The sequence below is a fragment of the Gastrolobium bilobum genome, unplaced genomic scaffold, assembly GCF_033153095.1.
Source record: "Gastrolobium bilobum isolate Gb01-03AN ecotype WA unplaced genomic scaffold, APGP_CSIRO_Gbil_v1 utg14059, whole genome shotgun sequence".
Classification (NCBI taxonomy): Eukaryota; Viridiplantae; Streptophyta; class Magnoliopsida; order Fabales; family Fabaceae; genus Gastrolobium; species Gastrolobium bilobum.
In genome coordinates this window covers 8,562-35,569 of record NW_026897249.1, presented here as the reverse complement: position 1 = coordinate 35,569, position 27,008 = coordinate 8,562, and the positions used below count along the sequence as shown (strand labels likewise).

Below are 27,008 nucleotides of genomic sequence, written 5' to 3'. Positions count from 1 at the left end.
CGGTGACAATGCAGCCACATGCAATGATGTTAAGACCTTCCTCCACTCATGTTTTCACATTAAAGATTTGGGGATCCTCAAATATTTTCTTGGTATCGAAATAGCTCACAGTTCCTCTGGTCTGTTTCTAAGCCAACGTAAATATGCTCTTGACATATTAGACGATGCTGGTCTCCTCGCATGCAAACCGTGTGACTTCCCTCTTGAAACGAACTATAAACTTGCTGTTACCGAAAGCCCACCTTTCTCGGATCCAGCACGCTACCGCAGGTTAATTGGACGTCTAGTTTATTTAACTATTACTAGACCTGAGTTGAGCTACTCAGTCCATGTACTCTCTCAATTCATGCAAAATCCAACAACCGCTCAATATGAAGCTGTCATCCGAATTTTGAGGTACATAAAAGCTAATCCTGGTCAAGGCTTACTTCTTAAATCAGATAATGATCTTCTTCTTCGTGGGTATTCGGACTCAGATTGGGCTAGTTGTCCTCTCACCCGTCACTCTGTCACCAGTTATTTTATTATGTTGGGCAACTCACCAATTTCTTGGAAAACAAAGAAGCAACTTACAGTGTCTCGCTCCTCCGCAGAGGCAGAATATCGCGCAATGGCAGCAGCTACAGCTGAGTTATTATGGATCAAATCATTCTTACACTCTCTTGATGTTCCACACTCACAGCCCATGCGCCTGCATTGTGATAATCAATCGGCTATGCAAATAGCTGCTAATCCCATTTTTCACGAACGCACCAAACATATAGAGATTGATTGCCATTTTGTGAGAGACCATGTTTTAAGCAACACAATAACTACTTCCTACGTTCGTTCCGATCAGCAGGTTGCAGACATATTTACTAAACCCCTTGGCATGAAGCAATTTGGTTTTCTACGCAGCAAGTTGGGCATCTCTTCTCTACATGCTCCAACTTGAGGGGGAGTGTTAGGATAAGATCACCTTTGATCTTATCCTCCAACAAACTTTTGTATAGTTCTTTAGCTGATTAGCTTAGTTCTAAGCATAATATTTATATAGTTCTTTAGCTGATTAGCTTAATTCTAGACATAATATTTATATAGTTGTTTAAGCTGATTAGCTTAATTCTTGCATAGCATCGTGTATAAATTGGCAATCTGCCATCACTCAATATATGGAAATTCAAACCCTTTTCATAGCTTTCTATAGGGGATAATCATAATCATACAAAGATAAATTAACGGTTATGATTTAGTAATTACCTATTTTAATAATTTTTTTCTTTCCTCTTTTATCACTATTGATTCACCTTTGTATAATTATTATTGCCTACATAATTATATAATATAAATATTGTTAAAGAATTCACTGCGTAGAAGAATACATTACGAGCTTCAAAATCGTGGCTGATAGACACTCTCCCCGATGAAACAGCGTGGCTTCATGACAACCTTTCTTTCCCCCAATCTGCTTCTCTGAAATCTAGATAGCTTCTTCATTTTCTCAAGGTAATTTGCTAAATCGACCAACAATTCAGTACCAATCATTCAATATGTCCTTTTATTTACCCACAAAGAAAACAAAAATTTGAAAGATTAGTCTATTAATGCTTTAAAAAAGAAGAAGCATTAAGCATTAATTGTTACAATTTAAAGTTTGAGAAGACTTCAACTCAAAAAAATAATCTGTATAGTCGATTTAACATTCCTTTGAAATGTTGTGCAAAATTAAGTTGACTTAACATTAGGGTAAACGATCGGTTTGATGACATTTTTTAAAGAAGATTTTAAATGATGCAATCTTCAAACAAAATACCAATTGCACTAAGTTTTGTATTTCATCTATGTGAGATTAATCTTGTACGCCCCATGCGAAATTATCATGTATCGCACGTGATAAGGTTATTTCATAAGATTTGTCCTGCACACTTTTTATACGAAATTGATATGAAATTAGCCATAATTTAACTATAATTAATTTTTTTTTAAATATACAACACTTGACAGTCGCACCTAAATAGAGTGTTGAGACTTATTACATTAAATTAATATTATATTTGAAAATTGGGGCAAGTTATTATTACACAAGTATAAGACTAGTCTTATACCTAACGTTTAACCAATGATATACTTATATTTAATAATTCATATATATAATGAAGGGTTTAAGTTTTCTTATGTTGTAGGATTGTAGGAGATAAAAAAAGTAGAAAGAAGTTAAATGTGGATCTTATATTTTATATTAAAAAAAAAATAATTGGCACAAAAAACGAATTTGTGTAGGAAAATGATTTACTCTCATGTAGCATGAGAGTATTATTTTCCTATAATGAATTAGAACCATTCGATATAAATAGGATAACAATCAATATTGAAAGTGTAATTAGATTAATGTAAAATGATTCTGACTCTTGAATCTTTTTAGAAACACATTAAAAATTGTCGTTAAGCCCTTAAAATTCAAATACTATAAATAATAATAATAATAATAAAGAAAAGATGAACAGAAGTCCGAATAACCTTGATTTTCATGAAAAGGCTGTAAACATTTAATTTGACCGGAATCTGCATACATTTAAGTTGGTGAAAGAGAGGGACAAATGCAGAGTGATAGTGACTCATTTTTAGAATATATAATGAATGCATGCAACTAACTCTTATAATTATATCTTGTGTTGTTTCCACAGGCCCCAGTTGCTCACTTCTAATCTCAGCTGTGAAGGCCGTGCCTGCCGAATTCAACGATCGATCACTGCCATACACGTGTACGGTAATGGACATGTGCACTCCCTTGCTCAAAGGGGGTGAGGCGGCGGCGCTGGTGGCTGAGGACGGCGACTACGTGGCCGTGAAGGGGTTCAAGGAGGCGAGGAAGGTATTCTGGATTGAAACTGTGAGAATTTGGAAGATTGCATTGCCCATCGCTTTCAACTTCCTGTTTGAATACGGTATAAAATCGACCACCACCATCTTCGTTGGCCATCTCGGCGACATTGAGCTCTCTGCTATCTCTCTCATTTACTCTGTCATTGACACTTTAGCTTTTGGCTTCATGGTTAGTATCTTCTCTATCTCTCTCTCGAAAAAGGTTTTGAATCAATTTACCTTTATAATCAAATTAAGGTAAGCTTATATTATAAAGTTGAATATTTATTTGTCTTCCTAGGCTTTTCATTTGTTAATGGTTTTAATTTTCTTTAAGGAGAAATCAATGACGTAAAGAATCAATTCAAGTTGAATTGTTGCGTGATGCTACGATAATTGTTTTATATTTTTTTAACACGCTCTCCTGCACAGAGTCCATTGGACTTGAAGGGGATGATGCATCACATACTTGTAGTAAGAATTTCTACGATATTTAATTATTTTTATTAATAGAATAGAGTGGTAAGAATTAAACTTGTGACCACTTATTTTAAAATAAAAGGCATATGCATTGTAGAACATTTGTAGTGAATTCATTTTATTTTGAGTAAAGCCACTTTTGAGTCACTATAAAAAAACACCATCTTTGTTTCTTACAAAAAAAAAATCAGTGTCTCTAAAAAATTTAAAGTGAACTCATTTAATTGAAATTGTGATTCCTCACAATTCAAAAAAGACCCACGTTAATCCCTCAACAAGACTAAAATGGATTCACTTTGAATTTTATAAGAATCACGAGACTATTTTTTTTTTTTTTTTTTGTAAAAGACTAAAGTAGAGACATTCTTTTTTTGTTAGAGATTCAAAATGGACTTTACTCTTATATTTTCTTGTTGGCAACTTCTAACTTTTTAGTATCAAATGCATATTTTGAAGTTATAATTGGTATTTTTATTTGCCTTCCAGTACATTTTAAACGTGTCGGTATATTTAACAAGTAGTATTGCAGTGGTAGACATTGTACTTGTTAACCAACTGTTGTTTTTTAAAATCAAAATCTCGTGTTATGGTACAAAACATGTAGCTTGGCATGGCGAGCGCAACTGAGACACTATGCGGTCAAGCTTTTGGAGCTGGCCAGGTTAAATTGCTCGGTCTTTATTTGCAACGATCGTGGCTGATTTTATTTGCGAGCAGTATTTTGCTTTTGCCAATATACATTTTTGCTGCTCCAATTTTAAAGCTTCTAGGCCAACAGAATGATATAGCTGATCTTGCTGGAAGTTTCTCTATTTTAATAATTCCTCAGTTTCTTTCATATTCCTTCAATCTTCCAACCCAAAAGTTCCTTCGAGCTCAAAGCAAGGTTAATGTCATTGCATTGATTGGGTTAGTGGCTCTAATCGTGCACATTGGCATGCTCTGGCTCTTAATTTATGTATTAGATTTGGGCCTAACTGGTGCAGCGTTAGCAATTGATATCACAAGTTTGGGAGTAACAGTGGCTCAACTTGTTTATGTTGTGGGTTGGTGTAAGGATGGATGGAATGGGTTATCATGGTTGGCTTTTAAGGATATATGGGCCTTCGTGAAACTCTCCCTTGCATCAGCTGTAATGATTTGCCTTGAAGTTTGGTACAATATGATCCTCGTAGTCCTTGCTGGCCACCTTGATAATGCAGTGATCGCTGTTGATTCCCTCTCTGTATGGTAAGATCATCCTTTCATGCCCAATGACAAGCATTTCTTTTAATAGTAGTAAAAAATAAATAAATATGAAACTTGAAAACTCATCCTTCGTGGTTGCAAAAAAAACTTTGCAAAAAAATATGAAACTTTTAAGGGAACATGTCTAGTACATAATCTAGACAAAAAATTATATCGTGCAATTAATATCAAGAACAAGCAATTTTGCTTCCAGAAATCTCAGTATTTGCCACTGTTATTTTCCTATAACTAATGTCATGTTGACAATTAATTATTTGTAAATTGAGCGAGCATGAGTGGGACCAAAATTAAAACTCGGTAATGATCTAGATAAAAGACTTAAGTAACTATCTGTAAGTGATTTTGTTGAATGCGTCCCATACATTCATATACCCTGGTCACTCATTCCACCTTGTGACTAGCATTCCGTAGTTTGTATAAATAATTTTTATTGAAATTATAGATGTCTTGTAACCTTTTGCTAACACATTCAATGATGTTTATAGCCTGAATCTCAATGGATGGGAAAACATGTTCTTTGTTGGAGTAAATGCAGCTATCAGGTATGCAGCCGTAAGTTATGTCTTATTGTTGTCTATTCCAATTTATGATCAATGAAATTCCAAGGTACCTATATACTAAGTTCCTTAATCTGACTCTGATTCTGGTCTATGCCTACTCTGTTAAATATGGATAACAACTAGGTTTTTCTGTTAGTCATATGTGGTTCACGTTTGTGTTTTTCTTATTTTCAGTGTGAGAGTTTCCAATGAACTTGGACTTCGACATCCAAGAGCTGCCAAATACTCTGTCTATGTGACAGTCTTGCAGTCTCTTTTTCTAGGAATGTTTTTCATGGTTGTTATTTTGGTAACTAAAGACAATTATGCTATCATTTTTACGAATAGTAAGCCTTTGCAAGAGGCGGTTGCTAAACTAGGATACCTCCTTGCCATGACAATGGTTCTAAACAGTATCCAACCAGTGATTTTAGGTATGAATTGATTTCCATTTTCCTTATCACCCCCTTATCTTATCCTATTTACAATTTTGAAATCATTCTTACAGGTGTTGCTACTGGAGGTGGGTGGCAGGCATTGGTGGCTTACATCAATGCGGGTTGTTTTTACTTGTTTGGGCTTCCACTGGGGTATCTTCTTGGTTATACAGCAAATTTGGGGGTTCAGGTAATATAGTCACTACTACTCTATTTATTTCCATCAATATCTCCTTAAAAAGGAAAAATGTAAATCATAGAATCAGAGTAGGGTGGATGAAATGGCGCAGTGCATCTGGATTTTTGTGTGACCGCAAAATTTCCCTTAAGTTAAAAGGAAAATTCTATAAAACAGCAGTAAGACCTGCAACACTATATGGAGCTGAATGCTGGCCAGCACATAGGCAACATGAGTATAAAATGGGAGTAGCAGAGATGAGGATGTTTAGGTGGATGTGTGGTTATACGAGAATGGATAAGATAAGAAATGAAGATATTCGACGAAAGGTAGGAGTACTACCGGTGGCTGAGAAGATGAGAGAGCATAGATTGAGGTGGTTTGAACATGTAAAGAGAAGGTTCTTGGATGCTCCCGTAAGAACAAAGTTTGTTACCAAGAGCTCAACACAATAAGAGGTAGAGGTAGACCAAAACTAACTTGGGGGAAGGTAGTAAAACAAGATTTAATGGAGTGAGATATAGATTGGCGAACGGTATGCCTTAGAACGGAATGGAGAAAAGCAATAAGCATGGTGTTATTCCTATGTTCCAGATAGTCCCTAGTTCTTTTCTCTTTCATTTCCCCCTCTTCTCCTTTTCCCTTTTTTTTCATATATATATATATATATATATATATATATATATATATATATATATATAGGGTCACTATCATTTTACACCAGTGTAAGTTACACTTTTAATCTTGTTCGTTGATCCCATTTATATCTAAGGGCTCAAATTTTTTAATAATGTGAGCCATTAGATACAAGTGGATCAATGGTTAAGATTGAGTGTAAGACTTCTAACTCTTACACCGATGTAAGAATATCATGCCCCATATATATATATATATATATATATATATATATATATATATATATATTACTATTCTATTTTTTTATTTTTATTTTTACTTTTATGTTTCTTTCTTTTTTTTCAACCTTTTTTGTATCTTTCATTCATTTGGGTTCATCTACCACCGACCTCAATTAATTTATGATAAATGTGTTGTTGATGTTGATGTTGAATATCTCCTTAAAAAAATTCATGAATTTAGTTAAACATACTGGTTTTTAACCATTTGGATATGCAAAAAATTAGTTATTATAGTCGGAGGAAGTACAATGCTTTAATCTCTAACCTACTTATTACGATATTCCATTTCGGCAAATTTTTGGCTAGTCACTGGTTTTGAGATTGCAGGGTCTATGGGGAGGCACAATTAGGGCTGGCAATATGGGCCAGCCCGACCCGGCCAGCCCCGGCCCGTTCAAAATGGGCTGGCCCGCCCCGGTCCGTTTTAACAAAATGGGTTGAATTGAGTAACCCGGCTCGTTTTATGAGTGGGCTGGCGGGCTACGGGCCAGCCCGCCTAAAATAAAAAAAATATAAAAATTAAATACAAAAAATTAAATTCTGCATAAAATCACATAAAAAAATCTGCATAAAAGCATACAAAAATTTGCATAAAATCCTAATGTGCTTATGAAACCAAGAAGATCAGTGTTTAATAATCTGCATATAAATATGCATCTTTCAATCTAAAAATAATAATAAAAAAATAAAATCATATCAGGATAAAATAGAGTAACAAAACAAGTAACAAAGTGTTGTATGAGCAGTCCACAACAATTCAAAAAAGCCACTTGCATGCAGAGAAATCTACGATACGGAGCTACATAACAATTGGGTAATCTAAAAAAAAAAAAAAGGACTTGACGGGCTAGCCCGCCCCGTGGCGGGCTGACCCATATGGGCTGGCGGGTTTAGCGGGGCGGGTTTGGCGGGCTGGTGGGTTGAAAAACTCAACCCAGCCCGCCCTATTTGGCAGGCGGGCCGGGCCAGCCCGGCGGGCTCAGCCCATTTTGCCGGCCCTAGGCACAATGTGTGGCAGCACCCTTCAGATTTTATCCCTCTTATTGGTAATTTGGAAGACCAATTGGACTAAAGAGGTAATTGAGTATGATGCCTTTTTAGTAAAATTCTATTTTGAACTCCAAAGCCCCATTCATTAAAATTGATTTATTTTGAATCTTTATAAACTGAAACTATAATATTGTGAATTTACAGCAATATAGTTGAATTTAGAGTTAATATCAGATATGACTTTTTTGCTTCGATCGGTAGTAAATACAGTGACCTTAATTTATACGAGACTTACGTCTATGGTAGACATTTTTTACTCAAAAAGAGTCTGTATCTATCAAATAACCACTGTAATTTAACTCGCTTTTTTTGTGTGCTAAAAGTTTAGAACAAAATGTTATCTATATCATTTAATCCATTTACATCATATTATTTAGGGAGATATGAATCTCGGAGATAATTATCTTATGTTATCTATATCAAAAAAGATTAATGACTCTAATTTGTAAGCATGTAACATCATTAATCTTTTTTGATCTAACAGTTCTCAGATAAGGTGTCAAATTTCAAATTTGACACTGGAGTCAAAGGATCCTACTCCTTATAAAGAGGTGGGATCTATATCTTTAAAACTTCCCCCACCCCACTTTCTCTCTCATATTTTATCTCTTTCTCTCACTTTAAGTGACATAATTTTATGTCCTTTAAAATGATACACATTTTTCATATATATATATATATATTGCACTTAGAAAGGAGAAATTCTTATAAATTATAGAAGTGACAGATTAATATTAAATTAATTAAAGCATAATATGTACGTGGTATAAAAATTCAATCTGTACAATCAAGTTAATTATATAATACTTTTCAATACTGCTTAAATCGTCGAGTATATTAATCTTAAGATAAAAATATTTCTGCAATTTATGCAGATAAGTTATCTATATTTATTTTCAAAACGATGTAGTTTTGGGATTACAAGATTAGAAAATTATAATTATAAAGACTGTAATAATCTTGAAATAAATTAAAATTATAAAAATACCATGATTTATGTCCCAAAATGACGACATATTAGATTTACTGCAAATAACTTATCTGCAGCAACAGCAGAAAGATCTAACCCTAATCTTAATGCACATAAACCGAATTATAGTGGTGTTTGACTTTTAATTAATGGGGTATGTTTTTTTCATGTTACATGAGATAACATACCTCTCCTACTCATACATTAAAAGATGTGCTTGCATTTATTTATTTTTTTACTTTTTTTTAAAAAAATGGATCCCACATGCTTTGTGTCTATGGCATGAGATAGCAAATCTCATGCAACATAAGACTTGTATTTCCCTTAATTAATATATGGTTTTTAATTTTGTAACAAGTTTTGAGCAATGAAATTACAGGTGGAGCAAACAGCAAAGCGCATGCAAATCTGCGGCTCACACGCGGTCAAACCATAAAATACAGCAAGATGGCCGATGCTATATATGAATTGTTGTTTTTAAACGAAGAAAAAATACAAAATAAAAATCAGACAGATGATAAAAAGAAAGAAAAATGAAGGGCTCAAATGCGACCTCTGAATCTGTTTCCTGCAATTTTTTAGTTTTATTGTACCTTTTGATTCAGTTAACATTGTTATAATGATACAGAAGATTTATTGATTAAAAGTAAAATAACAAAACATTCAACAAAAATGTTAAAAGGTGTAATATATGGAAAGTAATATATAGGTTATTTTTACCATATTGGTCATAATATTCCTATAATAAGATTATGTTGAATTGGTTATAAAAAAAAAAAGATTATGTTGAATTGGATTGAATTTAGATGTTGGAATTGAAATATAAATTTTATTTTTTTTGTTAATTGAAATATTAATTTTCAAAATTGTGGTCATGTATAAAGATTTTCTGATTATTAATTTAATAGAGTTATGTTCAAAATAAAATAATTATAAAAAAATAATATTAAATTAATTAATATAATCCAGATGCGAGAATATTATAAATTTATATATATATATATATATATATATAATATTAATTAATTTTTTATTTTTACTTAATCAAGTTATTAGATATTTCAATTTAACTAATATAATAAACACTTTGTAATAATAATGAGATGTGCTTTTGACATCTAGTGGTACTAAATTAGTTTAGTAGAATAATGTATGCATTAATATCTCACTAGATTTAGGGATGGATGGATCCATACATTGTTGACTAGGATTATGTTAGATCTCTTCTCTAATCTATGTATTAGGGTTATTAGATACCGGTCATAAAGAAGAAGACTAGATCAAGATTCACTCCGTCGTGTAGAGATGATTACTGTTGGGAACTCGGTTCCCTCAAGCTCGGCTAAGCAGCCTTTGCGCGGAAGTCAATCAACAAGATCTTGATCTCGGATCTCGGCAATACCTCGGCCTAAACTTCTCCAAGTCGGGCAGCGCAGCGGAAAAATTAAAACGAAAAACAGGAGAGAGAGAGAGAGGAGAAGAAGAGAGAGAGAACACAAGCAATTTTTAATGTGGGAAAACCTTATTCAATGAAGAAGTAAAAACCCACGGGACTTAATCCAGATCAAAAATTCACTATGAAAATAATGGTTAAAAATAATCAGAATTACCAATGTGGTGGTTAACTCAACCTCTCCAACAATGGTGATAATCAAACCTCCTTAGAGATGTTTCATTCAAACTATCTCTAGAGATCTCTCAAATACAAAGCATAAAGCTTTGCTCAAACAATCAAATAATTCTCTCAAATTTTCTCTCTAATCTCTTAACCTAGCCTCCACCACAACTAATGAATATATAGAGGAGGTGAGATCTAGGGTTAGGGTTTTTAGGAAACCCCTCAATGGGCTTGGGCTTAGCATTGAAGGAGAAAGCCCAACAAATCTCCCCCTCCGACTTCAATGCGTCAGCTTCAGCATCAACCCGGCTCTTTCACAGCAGTCTTCAAATTTTCTTGCTGGAACCGGCTTTGTCATCATGTCGGATCAATTTTGGTCAGTGTGCACCTTGACGAGTTCGAGCTCTCCACCTTCCACCACATCCCGGATCCAGTGATACCTCACATCAATATGCTAAGTGTGGGAGTGATAAGTCGAATTCTTCGCAAGATGGATTGCACTTTGATTGTCACAACCCAGCTCGTACTTGTCTTGATCATGGCCGAGTTCCATGAGGAACTTCTTCATGCACAGCATCTCTTTGCTTGCCTCAGTAGCGGCAATATACTCAGCCTCAGTTGTCGATAGTGCAACACATTTTTGAAGTCTTGATTGCCAAGAGACAGCTCCTCCAACAAATCTCATCATATATCCTGTAGTCGACTTCTTCGAGTCGAAATCTCCCCCTAAATCAGAATCCGAGTAGTCTTGCAACTTGGCTTTGTCTTCTCCAAATCGGAGACAAAAGTCGGTTGTACCTCGGAGGTACTTGAAGATCCACTTCACTGCTTCCCAGTGCTCTTTGTCGGGGTTTGACAAATACCGGCTTTCCATTCCAACAGCATACGCCAAGTCGGGTCTAGTGCAAACCATTGCATACATCAAGCTTCCGACGGTGGATTGGTACGGTGCAAAGGGGTGCTCACTGTTTTGGCTTTGTCCATGCTGAATCTCTTCAGAATCTTCTCAATATATTTCTCTCTACTCAGCCACAATAGCTTCTTCTGTCTATCTCGGATGATCTTGATTCCGAGAATCTGCTTTGCAGGGCCGAGGTCCTTCATTGCGAAGGATGAGCTCAACGCCTTTTGTAACGTCCGGCCGCTTCAAGAATCAACGACTATCCCCACATACTAACACGAGACTTTTCAGTGTGCTTTTTCTTCACTCGCACACTTCCTGGGAAAACTTCCCAGGAGGTCACCCATCCCATAATTGCTCCAAGTCAAGCACGCTTAACTAAGGAGTTCTTCCGTTCCGGGCTACCGAAAAGCAGATGCATCTTGTTAGTATAGGTAGTACCAATTAATTCTTATAAGCTATCACAAACTGTGCAGTCTCATACCTGCACAGCCTTTGGAATCCCTCTCTTTTGGGTGTCGATTCGATTCATCCATGCATGTAACCCCCCGCTGGAAGCCTGTCAGGAGCCGCTCCTTGTCCATGCCCTTTCTCACCGACGATCACTCCCCGCCCTCGTCAGAGCTCGGGATGTTATACCTTTTTTAGGGCGGCTATCCTCGATTTGTCTTTCCCTACAATAAGCATGTCGTCAACATATAACAACAAAATCAAAAAATCTCCGGCCTCATACCTCTTCACAAATACGCAGTGGTCGGCTTCTGTCTTCTCAAACTTATGATCAGTCATGAATGATTCAAACTTCTTGTACCACTGCCGAGGTGCTTGCTTCAAGCCATAGAGACTCTTCTTCAACCGACATACCAAGTCTTCTTGGTCTGGAGCTTGGAATCCTTCAGGTTGCTCTATATATATATTTCTTCTTCTAAATCACCGTGAAGAAATGCCGTCTTCACGTCCATTTGATCTACCTCGAGGTCCATCGAAGCTGCCATAGCTAACACTGTTCGGATCGAGGTCATTTTCACCACAGGAGAAAAAATCTCCTCAAAGTCTACTCCTTTCTTCTGATTGTAGCCTTTCACTACAATCCGGGCTTTGTATCTCGGCTTTTGCCCGTTCTCTTCATTCTTAATCTTGTAGACCCATTTATTTTTCAAAACTCGTCTTCCTTTAGGCAACTCGGTCAGTTCATAAGTCTGATTCTCGTGCAGAGACTTCATCTCGTCTTGCATTGCCTTTTTTCATTCTTCTTTCTCTGAGCTCATCACAGCCTCATCATAACTCTGAGGCTCACCGTCTACAACAACAACAGTGTATTCATTAGATGAGTATCTCGTAGAGGGTCTTCTTTCTCGAGTTGGACATCTCGGCTATTCTCCAGCTTGAGGACCCAGTTCATCATTCTCATCCCGGATCTCATCATCAACTCGGACCTCAGTGTCTTGGTCATCTTCAGCTTGTTGCTGATCATCATTTTCTTCATTCTCTTGATTTTCTCCCCCTGCTTCAGCTCGAACAGGAGGATTGGGTTATTCTCGTCTGACAGTAACTCGGACTTTGGGTTTCGAGATGTCATGAATGTTCTCATGGTTATGAAAGATCACATCTCGGCTTCTCACGATCTTCTTATTGATTGGATCCCAAAGTCGGAACCCGAACTCACATTTCGGCGAACCAAGATAAATGCATTCTTTTGTCTTCGCATCGAGTTTTGCCCTTTCATCTTTAGGGATATGCACAAAGGCTCGACATCCAAACACTTTCAATTGATTATAGGCCGCTTTCCGACCTGTCCAGACTTCTTCTGGAATTTCTCCTTCTGGAGCTGAATTACTCAAAGTCACCACCAGAGTATCCCATCTTTCTGGCAGCGAGCTCAACAGCAGCAAAGCCTGCATCTCATCATCAATTTTCATCTCAGTTTTTGACAGCTGATTCACAATACCTTTATAGGTGTTGAGGTGTTTAATCATGCTTATGCCGTCCTTGTATTCAAGCTTCACAAGTCGACGAACCAGGTATGCTTTATTCCTGGGAGTCTTCTTCTGAATCATGGACTCCAGCTTCGTCCACAACTCATACGCGTTCGTGAACTCGGACACGTGCTCAAAGAGGCTTTTATCAATATATTTCCTGATCGTGGCTACCGCCTTCCGACTCAGGATCTCCCACTCCTTATCAGTTTTGCCTGTCGGTTTCTCATCAAGGATAATGGGCTCATGTAAATCTTTGCAGTAGAGATGATCTTCCATCATCGGTCTCCAATAGGTGAAATTATCTGCGGTCAACTTGAACATGTCTCCATCATTGGTTATGCCACTGGTCTCCATCTCGTCTCCCTCAGAACCAGTCGAACTCGAGCTCTGATACCACTGTTGAGAACTCGGTTCCCTCCAGCTCGGCTAAGCAGCCTTTGTGCGGAAGTCAATCAACAAGATCTTGATCTCGGATCTCGGCAATACCTCGGCCTGAACTTCCCCAGGTTGGGCAGCGCAGCGGAAAAATTAAAACTAAAAAATAGGAGAGAGAGAGAGAGAGGAGAAGAAGAGAGAGAGAACACAAGCAATTTTTAACGTGGGAAAACCTTCTTTAATGAAGAAATAAAAACCCACGGGACCTAGTCCAGATCAAAAATCCACTATGAAAATAATGGTTACAAATAATCAGAATCACCAATGTGGTGATTAACTCAACCTCTCCAACAATGGTGATAATCAAACCTCCCTAGAGATGTTTCACTCAAACTCTCTCTAGAGATCTCTCAAATACAAAGCATAAAGCTTTGCTCAAACAATCAAATAATTCTCTCAAATTTTCTCTCTAATCTCTTGACCTAGCCTCCACCCACAACTAATGAATATATAGAGGAGATGAGATCTAGGGTTAGGGTTTTTAGGAAACCCCTCAATGGGCTTGGGCTTAGCATTGAAATAGGAAGCCCAACAATTACAATCAGATATTCTATTTTCCCAAATATTGATACGCTATGGTGTTTTATCTATTATGTATATTTTATTCTTAATTGTTTTTGTATAAAAGATAGTTGCATATCAGGAGAGTCTCTACTTTCATTTCTTGGCATGTGTGTCTATAGTGCTCGTGGATTGGACTTGATTAATTTTAAAGAAAAAATTGTTAAATATAGTTTAATTAATTTTCTTTTAATATTATCTTATTGATTTGATTTGAAATGTAAATCTAATAGTATTTTTTTTAATTATAATTAAAATATTTTGATTTTGAATAATTTGAATCTGCAACTTTTCTATTTAGAAAACAATAACACAGCATTGGAGATGCCTAAGGGTGGCAAAAACGAGTCAATCCGTGAGGTTGGCTCGTAACTCGTCAAAAATGAGTCGGGTTGGGTTGACAAAAATGAGCTGTCAACCCGAACTGAGCTAGGTCAAAAAAACGAGCCAACCCGTGGGTCAAACAAGCTAGCTCGCGGGTTGAGTTTTTTTTTATATATATAAAATACAAAATATAATATACAAAAATGGACAAAACTCATACATGTTGTCATCGTCTTTCTTCCTTCTCTAAATCTAAGTTTTTAATCTCCTCGCATCGTTGTCATTTTTATATTATTAAGCTGTGGTGGGTCTGTTTGATTTAAATATCTTATGCGCTTAAACTTTTCATGTTAGGAAATGTGTGCGTCATTTATCAATAGTGTTCGAGGTGCACGTGCTCATCTACAAAAACTGTGATATAGAATTTCAAATCTTCACCCATAAACTCACTTTTAATTAAATTAATTTAATCATTTGAATTAATAATTAAATCATAATTAACAAAAATTTAATATTTAATAATAATATAAGAAACATAATCAATTTATGACTTAATTAAACAAACCAACTAGATGAATTCCATTTGTAAAACATAATTTGTCATTTTTACCTATTTAGTTTTGAGAATGAGCAACAATGCGCTTTAATAAACTTCCAAAGCTAAACTACTGCTAACAATTCAATGTGGTATCCTTTTTTTTTTAATGAACTGTAGCACCCCTTTTTAAGCAATAGTATTATTTACATTTCTGTGGTACAATATTATTTTTGAAATTAATTTAATTGAAATCTCATACTAAAAATTCTGTTTTTATTTATTTATTTTTCATATTATGAATGTACTGAAATTATTAACTAAAGTAAGCTAAGATCTTAAACACTGTAGGGAAGTACTTTTCAATTTTTTTTCATATAAAACAAGTTAAAAACATGGTTATTTAGGAACTATTTTCTTGACTTTACTAATTCATTTTTTTCCTTGTATCTGTTTAGAAATCCTCAAAACCAACTCTTATAAAAAGGATAAAAAAATTTCTCATAAGCAAAAAATTTATGATGTAATACTAGATATAATGAAATTTAGGATAAACAATTGAATAAACTTTAATATAACAGAATTATTTTGAACTAGAGTACAACAACCATATTTATAAACAAAGAAATGAAAACTTGCAATGAAGCAGAAATAAGGAAGTTAAAATATGGGGACACTTTTTCTGAAGAGAGCTGCTATTTGCAGCTGACGAAGAAAAGTAGGTCTCATTGTTTTTTTTTTTTTAAAAAAAAAAAAACAGGATATGAAACCATATCCTGACTTGCTGTATGTGCAACGGCTGCAAAAATAATTTTATCTTAAAATATACGTAGTTGAAGTGAAATCTAATGCTTTGACGTATCAAAAGCGATCTCGCTACGAGTTAGCACAACTTATGTGTAATATATTAATATATTAGACCATATCAGTATATATATTTTTGTAAATGTAATGCTTCTTATGATAAATTTATTTTCTATAAATACATAAAATTATGTGGAACTTGTTCCGGCCGACCCACGCTTACAAGTCTACCAGTTGGATTCATTTTTAAAGCCCAATTCTAGATTTTTTTAGAGGGCAACATAAGATTCTCCCTCGTTCTCATGCATTGCTGCCCACTGCACAATAATAGTAAGGCAACAAGCATGTGATTAGGCTGGCGGCTAGGTGGTAAAGCCACATAACTTCTCTCCTATGCTTGATAGACAGAGACTTCTCTCTGAATACCCTCCTCTCATATTAAAGGGGGCATCTTATATTCTTCTCCATTCATGTTGTTACTATGCATATTTGTGGAACCACCTTAGCCTCTCTCACACACTCCTCCTTGATGCACATATATGAAAAGCTTCAAGAGATCATTGGTCCATACCATGGCTATTGGAAGTACCCCTAAATTGACATACTTCACTCTTTATGAGATACATTTATGGACCACCTCTGATACAAAACCCATGTGAGGAAAGAGAGAAAAAAAACATTAATCTACAAATATATATATATATATATATATATATATATATATATATATATATATATATATATATATATATATATATATATATATATGTTAAAATCATTTTTGCAGCCACTTTCCGTACAACAACGACAAATGTATGGTTATGATTTCTCACATTTAATACTTTTATCCTTAGTATGGTTATGATTCCTTGTATTTAATGATTTCAAGTATATATATAGCAAGTATTTGATTGATGCACGTACAACAACTGCAGAAATATAAACCCTATATATATATAGGCTTTAATGTTTCTACAGTGAATGTAGTTAAGTTATCTACATTCACTCCCAAAATGACGTCATTTTGGGTTGAAAAATAAAAAAATTATAATGAAAAAGACTATTATAACCTTGAAATAAATTATAATTACAAAAATATATTAATTTTTGAAAAATAACGTCATTTTGGACTTAATATAGATAATTAATCTATATATATATATAAAATAATTTTTATATGAAAAATAATAAATCCTTAAAAAAATAGGACAAAGTGATCTCTGTGCCGTATCAAGTATCAACCCACATGAAATTGCAATAAATGACATTGCATTTAATGTGTCAAGCAACCTTCTGTTTTGTTTGGTTTTGTTTTTCAACTTCGTCGTGTATGACAAACAGTGACAAAAAAAGGGGTAGACTACCAACTTCAAAATCGTGGCTGAAGGACACTATCCCTGACGACACAGCGTGGCTTCGTATCAACCTTTCGTTTCACCAACTTAAATACTAATTGTTACAATTCACATGAAAAGACTTTAACTTAAATAAATCTGTTAAAGGTGAGAGAATAACAATTTTTTTTTTCAACACATCAACGCCTCACATTCATCTCCGTATCCATGTAGAATTGTTTACATTTATCCTACATAGTTTTTTTTTTAAAATGTTGCCAAGTGCACTTCAACCCAATTACCCAACCCAATTAAATTTTTTGGTTTCATCACCTGTTTGGAAAGCGGAACTAACCGACCTCATTGCCGACAAGTGACCAGTTCTCAAGTTATGACTCGTAGTGATCATGCATGAATACATCCTGGTACAAGAATAGAATGCCCTGTTTCCAAAGTCATCAAACTAAGAAAGAATCTGGCTCCATTGTTCTATACTCCTATGTCACAGTTTAGACAGTCATGTTTCGAACAAAGTAAACATGAGCCACTCGCAGCTCGATGGAACAGTGATCGAAAATATTATTTTTTGACAAATTTTACTCAAATAACATGTGAATTGTATTTTTTATCAGATCACGTGGGCATAATTCGCTATAACTGATAACAAATTATGTTCGTCAATGATTTTATGACATGTGACACACTTTCGCAGGAAAAAGTTGACGTGATATAGTGGTAGCAAAATTGGTTTGCAATATGGTCACGTGTCACGAAAATTATTAGCCACGAAACTTACTAACACTAGTAGACACATGACAGTCTGATAAAAGTTACTGTTTTCGTGGCATTTGAATAAAAATTTTAACAAAAAAATAACACTTTGATCACTATTTGCAGCTCCATAGTATTAATGTTTAGATTTGATTGTATTACTGAATTAGATAATGTAAAACAAATATCTAATCTTGCAGTAGTAAAAATTGTAAATTTTAAATACAAAAACAATATAATACATAAAAGCATACAAAAAAACAAAAACATAACAAAAAAAAAACAATGCTTTTTCTTTAAGTAGATGACTTAAACGGTTAAACCGAACCAACCTGACCTTGGTCAGATTAGTTTAGTACGGGTACATTAAAAAAATTTAAAATACTACACCAAATCAATCCAACTTGATTGAATTTAATTAACTGGGCAGAAAAATTAATATTTGCAACTAATTATAATTTGTCAAACTAATTAATACAAATCTCTTATAAAATATTCTTACCACTTGGATATAACTATAAGATAGAATTTCCTTATATTTAAAACTAATAAAAAAATTATTTAAAGATCACAAGTTAAAAATAAAAGAAATAAAAAATACTTTTTAAATTATCAAATTTTATATATTTTTAACAAACTCTCTAAGACAGTAGTTAATAAAATAAAATAAAAATAGAAAAAGCATATATAGTTCCTTCTTTTGTGATTCTAGCGAATGTAATGAAAATCGAGATTTTATATAAAATCAAAAAAATATAAATTTATAAAATATAAATTCATAATGTAAAAAAATTCTGAAATATTATAAAAATGTATGAAATATTAGTAAAATTATTTTGATAAAAAATCATAAAAATATAATATTATAGTAATAAATTGAATTTTTTACTATTGTGATATAGCACTAGCAGTACGCATGATCACGTGGCAACACAAAGGAAAAGAAGCAACTATGTACTAGAGTTTCCATTTCATTAATTGGATGGTGAATAAAAGTGACGTGGCCGATCTTACAACATGCATCTTACTAAACTTCACTCATTTTCAACTTCCAAGGCTTTTCCTCTGACACGCATGTCATTTTCCACTTTAATGTGATTTCAGGTTCACTCACTTTTCCATTCTCTAATTGATTTAAATATCCTAGCTCCATTTTTTTTTTTGTAAATTCCTAGCTCCATTTTCGTGCATCCGCTCAATATTCACAGATCTGATTAATTATATTTAAGAAAAGTTGCATAAAATTAGTCCAAATATTATAAATAAGTATTTTTAACTTTAAAAAATATAATAAAAATCATACGATCTTATAATTTTGATATTTAAAAGTAAACAAAAAAAAAGTATTAAACTTGAGATTTTGCCTCCTTAATTTTTTTTACCAACAAAAATAAAAATGTTAGAACTTTTTAATAAAATATATAAATTAGTTATTTGAATCTGAATCTCTCGATCCTTTTTAAGAGGAGACTCTTGGAAAGATGTGTAGTTTAGGTTATATTCTACATTTTCCCATTTATATGCGTTACTGTTATTTTTGTTTTACTAATTTTTTTTTTAATACAAAGAAGTTTAAGTGGAGTTAGAAATCGATATCTCACATTATCGACCAACAAAGTCCTCACATCAGCCAGTAGAATTTGAATTCACGCTCTTGTAGGATGTGGACGAAACTTTTAGCCAACTGTACCCACCTTTGTTGGCTACTAATTCTAACCTCAAATCTATGATAATATAGTTGTAATTTGAAAATATGTGCCTTACAAAATAATATGAACTAATGGAGTTATTAAATTAATACAGCGGACATTTGTAGAAAGTTAATCATCACGTGAATATTGGAAGAGAAAATAATTTTCTTCTTATTTTGTGTGTGTGTAAATTTTTTATATTATTATTTATTTGTCTATTATGTTTTAGTGGATTATTTCTCTCATATAATGGAAGACAAGTTCTCCTATGATAAGAGACAAATAAAATGTGGCCCACTAAATTTTTTTAAAAAAAAGGGCACATTTTTTTATATGAAAGTAATATGAGAAAGTACTTTCATGTAAAATGAAAATATAATTTTCCTATATTTTATTAACAAAATATGCTTTTCCAATGTTTTTTTATCGTTTTGATATGTTGAACTATTTCTTGTATAATTGTATTTGTATATAAATATCATCCTAAAAATTTAATTTTTCAATTATTTGCTGTATATTTTTTATAACTAGTCCACAATTTTTCAAATTTTAAGGAATAAATTTTATTCAAACACATAAAAAATTAAAGAAAAATAAAAGGAGACACGATTAAATATAATACTGAATTTTAGATCGTTACAATTAACCTATTATATAATTATCATCATAACATAACTCTTTTAATGACACAATATAAACAATTACATTAAAAAAATTGTAATATCAAATGACTTAAATTAAAATATGTAATAAAAGGAAACAACACTTACAGAAAAAATTGTAAAAATTACCACAATGAAGTGATAGTTCTATGAGTTGAAGAATTTTGGACAGATTAATATAGAGTAAAATTTTCAAATCATGTAATTTCTCACAAAGAAAAAGATTAGCTTTGGAATAAATACTTTCAAATTCTAAAAAAATGTAACTTACAAGAATTTAATCAACTACTATCAAATTCTAATAATAATAATTTGTTGAAAAAACTCGAAAATCTCAACTTCATCCGAAAGTTGACCCGATGACATAGGATGTTTTAATCAAAGACTAAAATAATCAAACACTATGTTTTTTTTTTTTAATATACAACCTATGATGCACGGATACTGACACGGAACACGAGACATGACATGACACGTCGACACATTAATTCTAAAAAATGACATATTTCGACACGTTGGGACACATTTTGATATTAAATAATATTTTTAATATATATAATATAATTATATTTAATAGATATAATAGTCCATACTAAGTCATATAACTAATCAAATATTCAAATTTCATAACATAAATATAAACAAAAATAATTTTTCGTACCTTATTAATTTTTCATGTCAAATTTCATAACAGAAAAAAATTGATTTATAAATGATTTTTTTTTAATTTTTAGTTAATAAAATAAAATTAAGACTAAAAAAAAAAACGTATCCGAGCTTTGACCACATGTCGAAAAAAGTTGACTGCGTGTTGAAAAAGCGTGTCAGAGAGTTGACAACGTATCCCAAAATATTGACCGCGTGTCGGAGCGTGTCCGTGTCAGACACGTGTCCGACACGCACAATTCAGAAAAAATTGCGAGTCTGTGTTTCAGAGTATACAACTATGTGTTTTCAATTTTACTAGAGACCGTAATTATATGATTCTATTTTTGCATAACTTATCTATATTAAGTCTAAAACGATCATTTTGAAATAAAAGTTAAGATATTTTTATAACTTTAATTTATTTCAAAGTTATAATAGTATTTATAATTATTTTTTAATCTTTCAACCTAATAATACCATTTTGAGAATAAATACAGATAATTTATTTGCAGTCAATGTAAACACATTTTTCTGTTATATGATAGGGGTGTGCACGGGTCGAACTGAACTGAATTTTTTTGAAAAACCGAATCGAATTGGTTTAAACGATTTGCTTCGAAAATGGCTTGGTTTGGTTCAAAACTAGTTCAGTTCGGTTTGGTTCAAAACCGATTTGATTCTGTTCGAAAGTGGTTCGGTTTGGTTGGAAACGGTTCGGTTCGATTCGGAACCGATTTCGGTCGACCTTATTATGAAAAAATTTAAAAAATTTAAAAGATAAAGTAATAAAAATCAATTTGGTTCGGTTAAAAAATAATTTGATTCTTGAACTGGTTCTAAAAATCGGATCGCTTCACGAACTGGTTCTTTACAAATCAATTATTTTAAGTGCAGTTTAGTTCGGTTCAGTTTTTTGGTTATTTTGCACATCGCTTTGATAGATACTTAGGAGATATTTGGTTGGGGAATTTTTTTAGGGAGAAGGATATTGTAACAACCAAGTAGTGTTACTACCAATATTACTACCAATTAATTTCACCGTTAAATCGATTATGTTGATGCAACAATTATATTTAATTTCATCTTTGTATGGTTATAATTCCCCATGTTTAATGTAAAAGCATTAAATATGGGGAATCATAACTATACAAAGATAAAAATAAATACAAATTAATAAATACGAGAAAATTATAATCATACAAAGATGGAAATAAATATAACCGTTCGATCAACATAATCGATTTAAAAATAAAATTGATTGGTAGTAACACTACTTAGTTGCTACAATATCCTTTTCTCTTTTTTATATACCCAGAAAGTGGGGTGAGTTTCCAAGAAGACCATGTTTGATATCATATTTCCGAAAATTTATCCTGAAAAATGATTTATCTGAAAATTTATTTTATGGGTAAATTGTGAATGAAAATTTCATCCAAAAATACCACCCATTGATGGAAAATAGAAAAAAAAAAGGTGAAAAAGAAAAAACTTATTAAATATTCCTTGTATTATATTTTACCTATCACATAATTTTTTGTCAATATTTTCAAAAAATTAATTTTTACATTATATTTCTAAAAATCATAATAAAAAAATTTCTCCCATCACAAACGCTCTCTAATTCCTCATATTCTCGTTTTCCATTCTCGCATGGGTCAAATCTGGTACCGTAAAAAATATTCTCATAATCATCATAATAATGTTAAAAAATAAAAATAAAATAAAATAAATCCTACGATGTATCATTATTAAACTAGAGAGAGAGATAGAGAGTGAGAGTGATTATAATTTATAAGTATATGCAACACAGTCTTGTGTTGTTTCAACAGCTCTAGGCCCCAGCTGCAGTGTGGCCGTGCGGAGTTCAACGATCGATCACTGCCATACACGTGTGCGGTGGTTGACATGGACATTCCTCTCCTCAACGGCGCTGGGGTGGCGTCAGCGCTGGTGGCAGAGGACGGCGACTACGTGGCCGTGAAGGGGTTCAAGGAGGCGAGGAAGGTGTTCTGGATAGAAACTGTGAGAATATGGAAGATAGCATTTCCCATAATTTTCAACATATTATGTCAATATGGTGTGAACTCGATCACGAGCATCTTCGTTGGCCATCTCGGCGATATTGAGCTCTCTGCCGTCTCTCTCATTAACTCTGTTATTGGCACTTTCGCTTTTGGCTTCATGGTTAGTATCTTCTCTACCCTCTCTCTGTCTCTCCCTCTCTCTAGAAAGGTTTTCAATGAATGTACGTAAATATGTATATGTTGTTTTGCTACAAACATATGAATATTTACTTTTCCTTCTGCTCATGTTAATTATAGCTGAATGAAAGGTTTTGGTGTGTCTGGACTCTGGAGTGTAGCTTAGTTTCATGGAAGGAAAACCAGAGTTTGAAGCTGAATTTAATTCTTTTTTATTTTAAATTCCGTTTTCTCACTGATTTTTGTGAAACTAAGCAAGTATTTTCCATAATTTGAATCCTTTGGATTTGTATTTGGTTCTAGCTCAATTTAGAATCTTTTTTGGTTTTATTTCCTTTATTCCCAATGTCCTTGATGGGTTTTTTTTTTTTTTTTGTCGGGTATCTTTCAAGAGGCATTAGGAAAACTTGCCTGCATAATGGAAACCAAATTGTAGAGATAGTACTTGTTAACAAATGTTGTTTTTAAAGTACAAAATCTAATGTATTGCACAAAACCTGTAGCTTGGCATGGGGAGCGCAACTGAGACACTCTGCGGTCAAGCTTTTGGAGCTGGGCAGCTTAATTTGCTTGGTGTTTATATGCAACGCTCGTGGGTAATTTTATTTGTGAGCAGTGTTTTGCTCTTGCCAATATACATTTTTGCTGCTCCAATTTTAAAGCTTCTTGGCCAACAGAATGATATAGCTGATCTTGCTGGAAGTTTCTCTCTTTTAGTAATTCCTCAATTTCTTTCACTTTGCCTTAATTTCCCAACCCAAAAGTTCCTTCAAGCTCAAAGTAAGGTTATCGTCATTGCCTGGATTGGGTTCGTGGCTCTAATTGTTCACATTGGATTGCTCTGGCTCTTGATTTATGTATTAGATTTGGGCTTAACTGGTGCAGCATTGGCATTTGATATCACTAGTTGGGGAATTACAGTGGCTCAACTTGTTTATGTTGTGGGTTGGTGTAAGGATGGATGGAATGGATTAACATGGTTGGCTTTTAAGGATATATGGGCCTTTGTCAGGCTCTCCCTTGCATCAGCTGTAATGCTTTGCCTTGAAATATGGTATATGATGAGCCTCATACTTCTTGCTGGCCACCTTGATAATGCAGTGATAGCCGTTGATTCCATCTCTATATGGTAAGATCATCCTTTCATGCCCATACACAAGCATTTCCTTTAATAATAAGAAAACAAAGCCCTGTATGTAGTCCCAGCTTATTGTAATGGCATATTTATGCTGCATAGATGTCTTGTAACCTTTTGCTAATACATTCAATGATGTTTATAGCATGAATTACAATGGATGGGAAGGCATGATCTTTATTGGAGTGAATGCAGCTATCAGGTATGCGGCCAAAAAGTTATGTCTTACTGTTTTCTATTCCAATTTATGATTAATGAAATTCCAAGGTACCTAGATGCTAGGTTCCTTGATCTGAATCTGTTTCAGGTCTACGTCTACTATGTATAACAACTTCATACTATTAGCATTGGTTGCAATGAAGGTTTTTCTGTTAATCATGTGTGGTTCATGTTTGTGTTTTTCTTATTTTCAGTGTGAGAGTTTCCAATGAACTTGGACTTCGACATCCGAGAGCTGCCAAATACTCTGTCTATGTGACAGTGTTTCAGTCTCTACTTATCGGAATATTTTTCATGGCTGTTATTTTGGTAACTAAAGACTATTATGCCATCATTTTTACAAGCAGTAAGCCTTTGCAAGGAGCGGTTGCGAAACTAGGCTACCTCCTTGCCGTGACAATGGTTCTAAATAGCGTTCAACCTGTGATTTCAGGTATGAATTGATTGCCATTTTCCTCATCATCCTCTTAGTCTTATCGTATCCTATTTACAACTTTGAGATCATTCTTATTTCTTACAGGTGTTGCTATTGGAGGTGGATGGCAAACACTGGTGGCTTACATCAATGTTGGTTGTTATTACTTGTTTGGTATTCCACTGGGGTACCTTCTTGGTTATGCTGCAAATTTGGGGGTTCGGGTAATGGACTCACTACACTATTCTATTTCCATCGTTAACACCTTAAATAAATTCTTAAATGTAGTTAAACAAATTGATTTTTCGCAATTTGGATCTGCAAAAATGAGAGAAAAGGAAAATAACAAATTTGTTCATTGCTATACTCTTATTTTCCGTAAAGTGAAAACTATTTATATACATGCTGATGCCTGCTTAAATGTTTGTTTGTGATGCTCTTCTTTGTCCAAAATATACTCTGTAACTGTTTTATACTTTTATAGGTAAAATATTAAAAAATAATAAAATGAAAACTGAGAGAGAGAGAGAGTGAAATAGACAATTCTCCCTAATGATTCTGATATTATTTTCCCTTATAGGGACTTTGGGGAGGTATGATATGTGGAATAACTCTCCAGACCTTGGTGCTCTTGTTCATCCTTTACAAAACCAATTGGAATAAAGAGGCACGCAATGCTTCTCTTTCTCTCTCAAACTTCTGTACGCAGTTTTATTCGAGTATTACGGAAAAGTGACACTTTGCATTCACGTTAACTTTTTCAATATTAGAATGTAAATAATTAAAATCAGAGATTGTAATTGGTTTTAGTAATCTGATTCTTCACACTTGTAGGTGGAACAAACAACTGAACGCATGCGGAAATGGGGTGGGCAAGACATCAAAGTTGATGAGATAGTGTCTTCTCCATAAGCTTGCATATCCATTCTAGTCGAATTCTGAGTCTTTTGATTTTCTTAACTGTTTTTTGTAAAATTAGGGCCAGCGGTCTCAATTCATAATACTAATATGTTCTTTGTAAAGAAAGGGCCAGCGTTTAATTATTCAAAAAGGTGAAGAGAGAAAGAAAAACCGCATTCCTATTTTTACAATTTTTTCTTTCATTTTTTAATTATTCAAAATCTCAATGAAAATTGAAAAACATCAATATTTTATTTGACTCTTCTCAGTTATGATAGTTTTTTTAGAATTAATACGTCGTGGTATCGTATGCCGGGTAACATAGCATCTAAGTGCATCATTTTTTTGTTTCTTCTATATTTATGTATTGGAGAACTGAATCGGAAATGAGTTAATGTATACTTATGCAGGGCTATTTTAGAAATAACTATGATTTCTCGTATTAAATAATGTTAAAAAAAATTCTGGTCTGTCACTGTTTTGGTAGAAATGAGCAGTGGTGTAGGTCCTTGTTATATATTCTTATTTTTGAGTAATATGATGAGTTTAAAATTGTTTGATCTTACTTCTAAAAATAAAAGGATAAATTTACTATTTTATAATATTCAGAATGAAGAATTAATCAATACGATAGTTACAGCATCAAGTTTAAATGACAACTTACCATTTTAGCATCACAAGTTAAGTAAAAATTGCCAACCCTCTCCGAAGAATCAAGCAATAGGTAGCAATCAAAAGACACCGATACCTTGTCGAATAAGTATGAATCCGTGTCACAAACTTCACGATTAAGTATCCATGTCGTACAATTTTTTTTTAAACTTTTATTTTATACAAATAAGAAAATCATAGTAATTAGACAAATGATTGTATTTTATTATGTTTACACTTTCACTTATTTTATATTTCAAAACATTAACTTGCCCTTTTGATTTAAAATTTATGTTTTTATTATGTTATTTTATACTAATTTGGTATCGTGTCCTATAAATTTTTATATTTATATCCGTGTTATTTGTTATGTCCATGCTTGCAAGGCTGGCATTAATTGGAAAAGAAGAAATTTCAAGACGGATTTCAGATTTTAATAAGGCTCAAAACATGTAGTTGGATGGATACCACAAGTGTGTTGGAAAATTGAATGGATATGAGAAAGGTCCATATTTTATAAGGTTCAATAAAAGACAGTACAAGGAAATTGTTTTTAATGACGAT

General features: G+C 33.4%; 1 protein-coding gene across 2 annotated transcripts; it reads left to right on the top strand.

Moving 5' to 3' along the window:
* Window positions 1-2,703: 2,703 nt before the first annotated feature.
* On the top strand, window positions 2,704-26,052 carry LOC133305195 (protein DETOXIFICATION 35-like). Of its 2 annotated transcripts, XM_061505330.1 has the most exons (8): window positions 2,704-3,031; window positions 3,926-4,551; window positions 5,055-5,111; window positions 5,304-5,542; window positions 5,617-5,735; window positions 6,968-6,980; window positions 7,643-7,716; window positions 9,040-9,113. In XM_061505330.1, exons 1-8 carry the CDS (start codon window positions 2,750-2,752, stop codon window positions 9,094-9,096), a joined length of 1,467 nt encoding a protein of 488 aa, XP_061361314.1. In that variant the 5' UTR covers window positions 2,704-2,749; the 3' UTR covers window positions 9,097-9,113. The 2 variants fall into 2 exon arrangements, with proteins under 2 accessions (XP_061361314.1, XP_061361313.1); XM_061505329.1 differs by lacking the exons at window positions 2,704-3,031; window positions 3,926-4,551; window positions 5,055-5,111; ... (3 more) ...; window positions 7,643-7,716; window positions 9,040-9,113 and adding exons at window positions 22,778-23,107; window positions 23,628-24,253; window positions 24,405-24,461; ... (2 more) ...; window positions 25,474-25,560; window positions 25,728-26,052.
* Window positions 26,053-27,008: the final 956 nt, after the last annotated feature.

Bases quoted from the DNA above. Each gene is read 5' to 3' on its own strand.
- LOC133305195 (XM_061505329.1), top strand. From the start codon at position 22,829: ATGGACATTCCTCTCCTCAACGGCGCTGGGGTGGCGTCAGCGCTGGTG. The intron at 24,462-24,672 runs GTATGCGGCCAA...TCTTATTTTCAG, and splicing joins GGAGTGAATGCAGCTATCAG to TGTGAGAGTTTCCAATGAAC. The intron at 25,561-25,727 runs GCACGCAATGCT...TCACACTTGTAG, and splicing joins AAACCAATTGGAATAAAGAG to GTGGAACAAACAACTGAACG.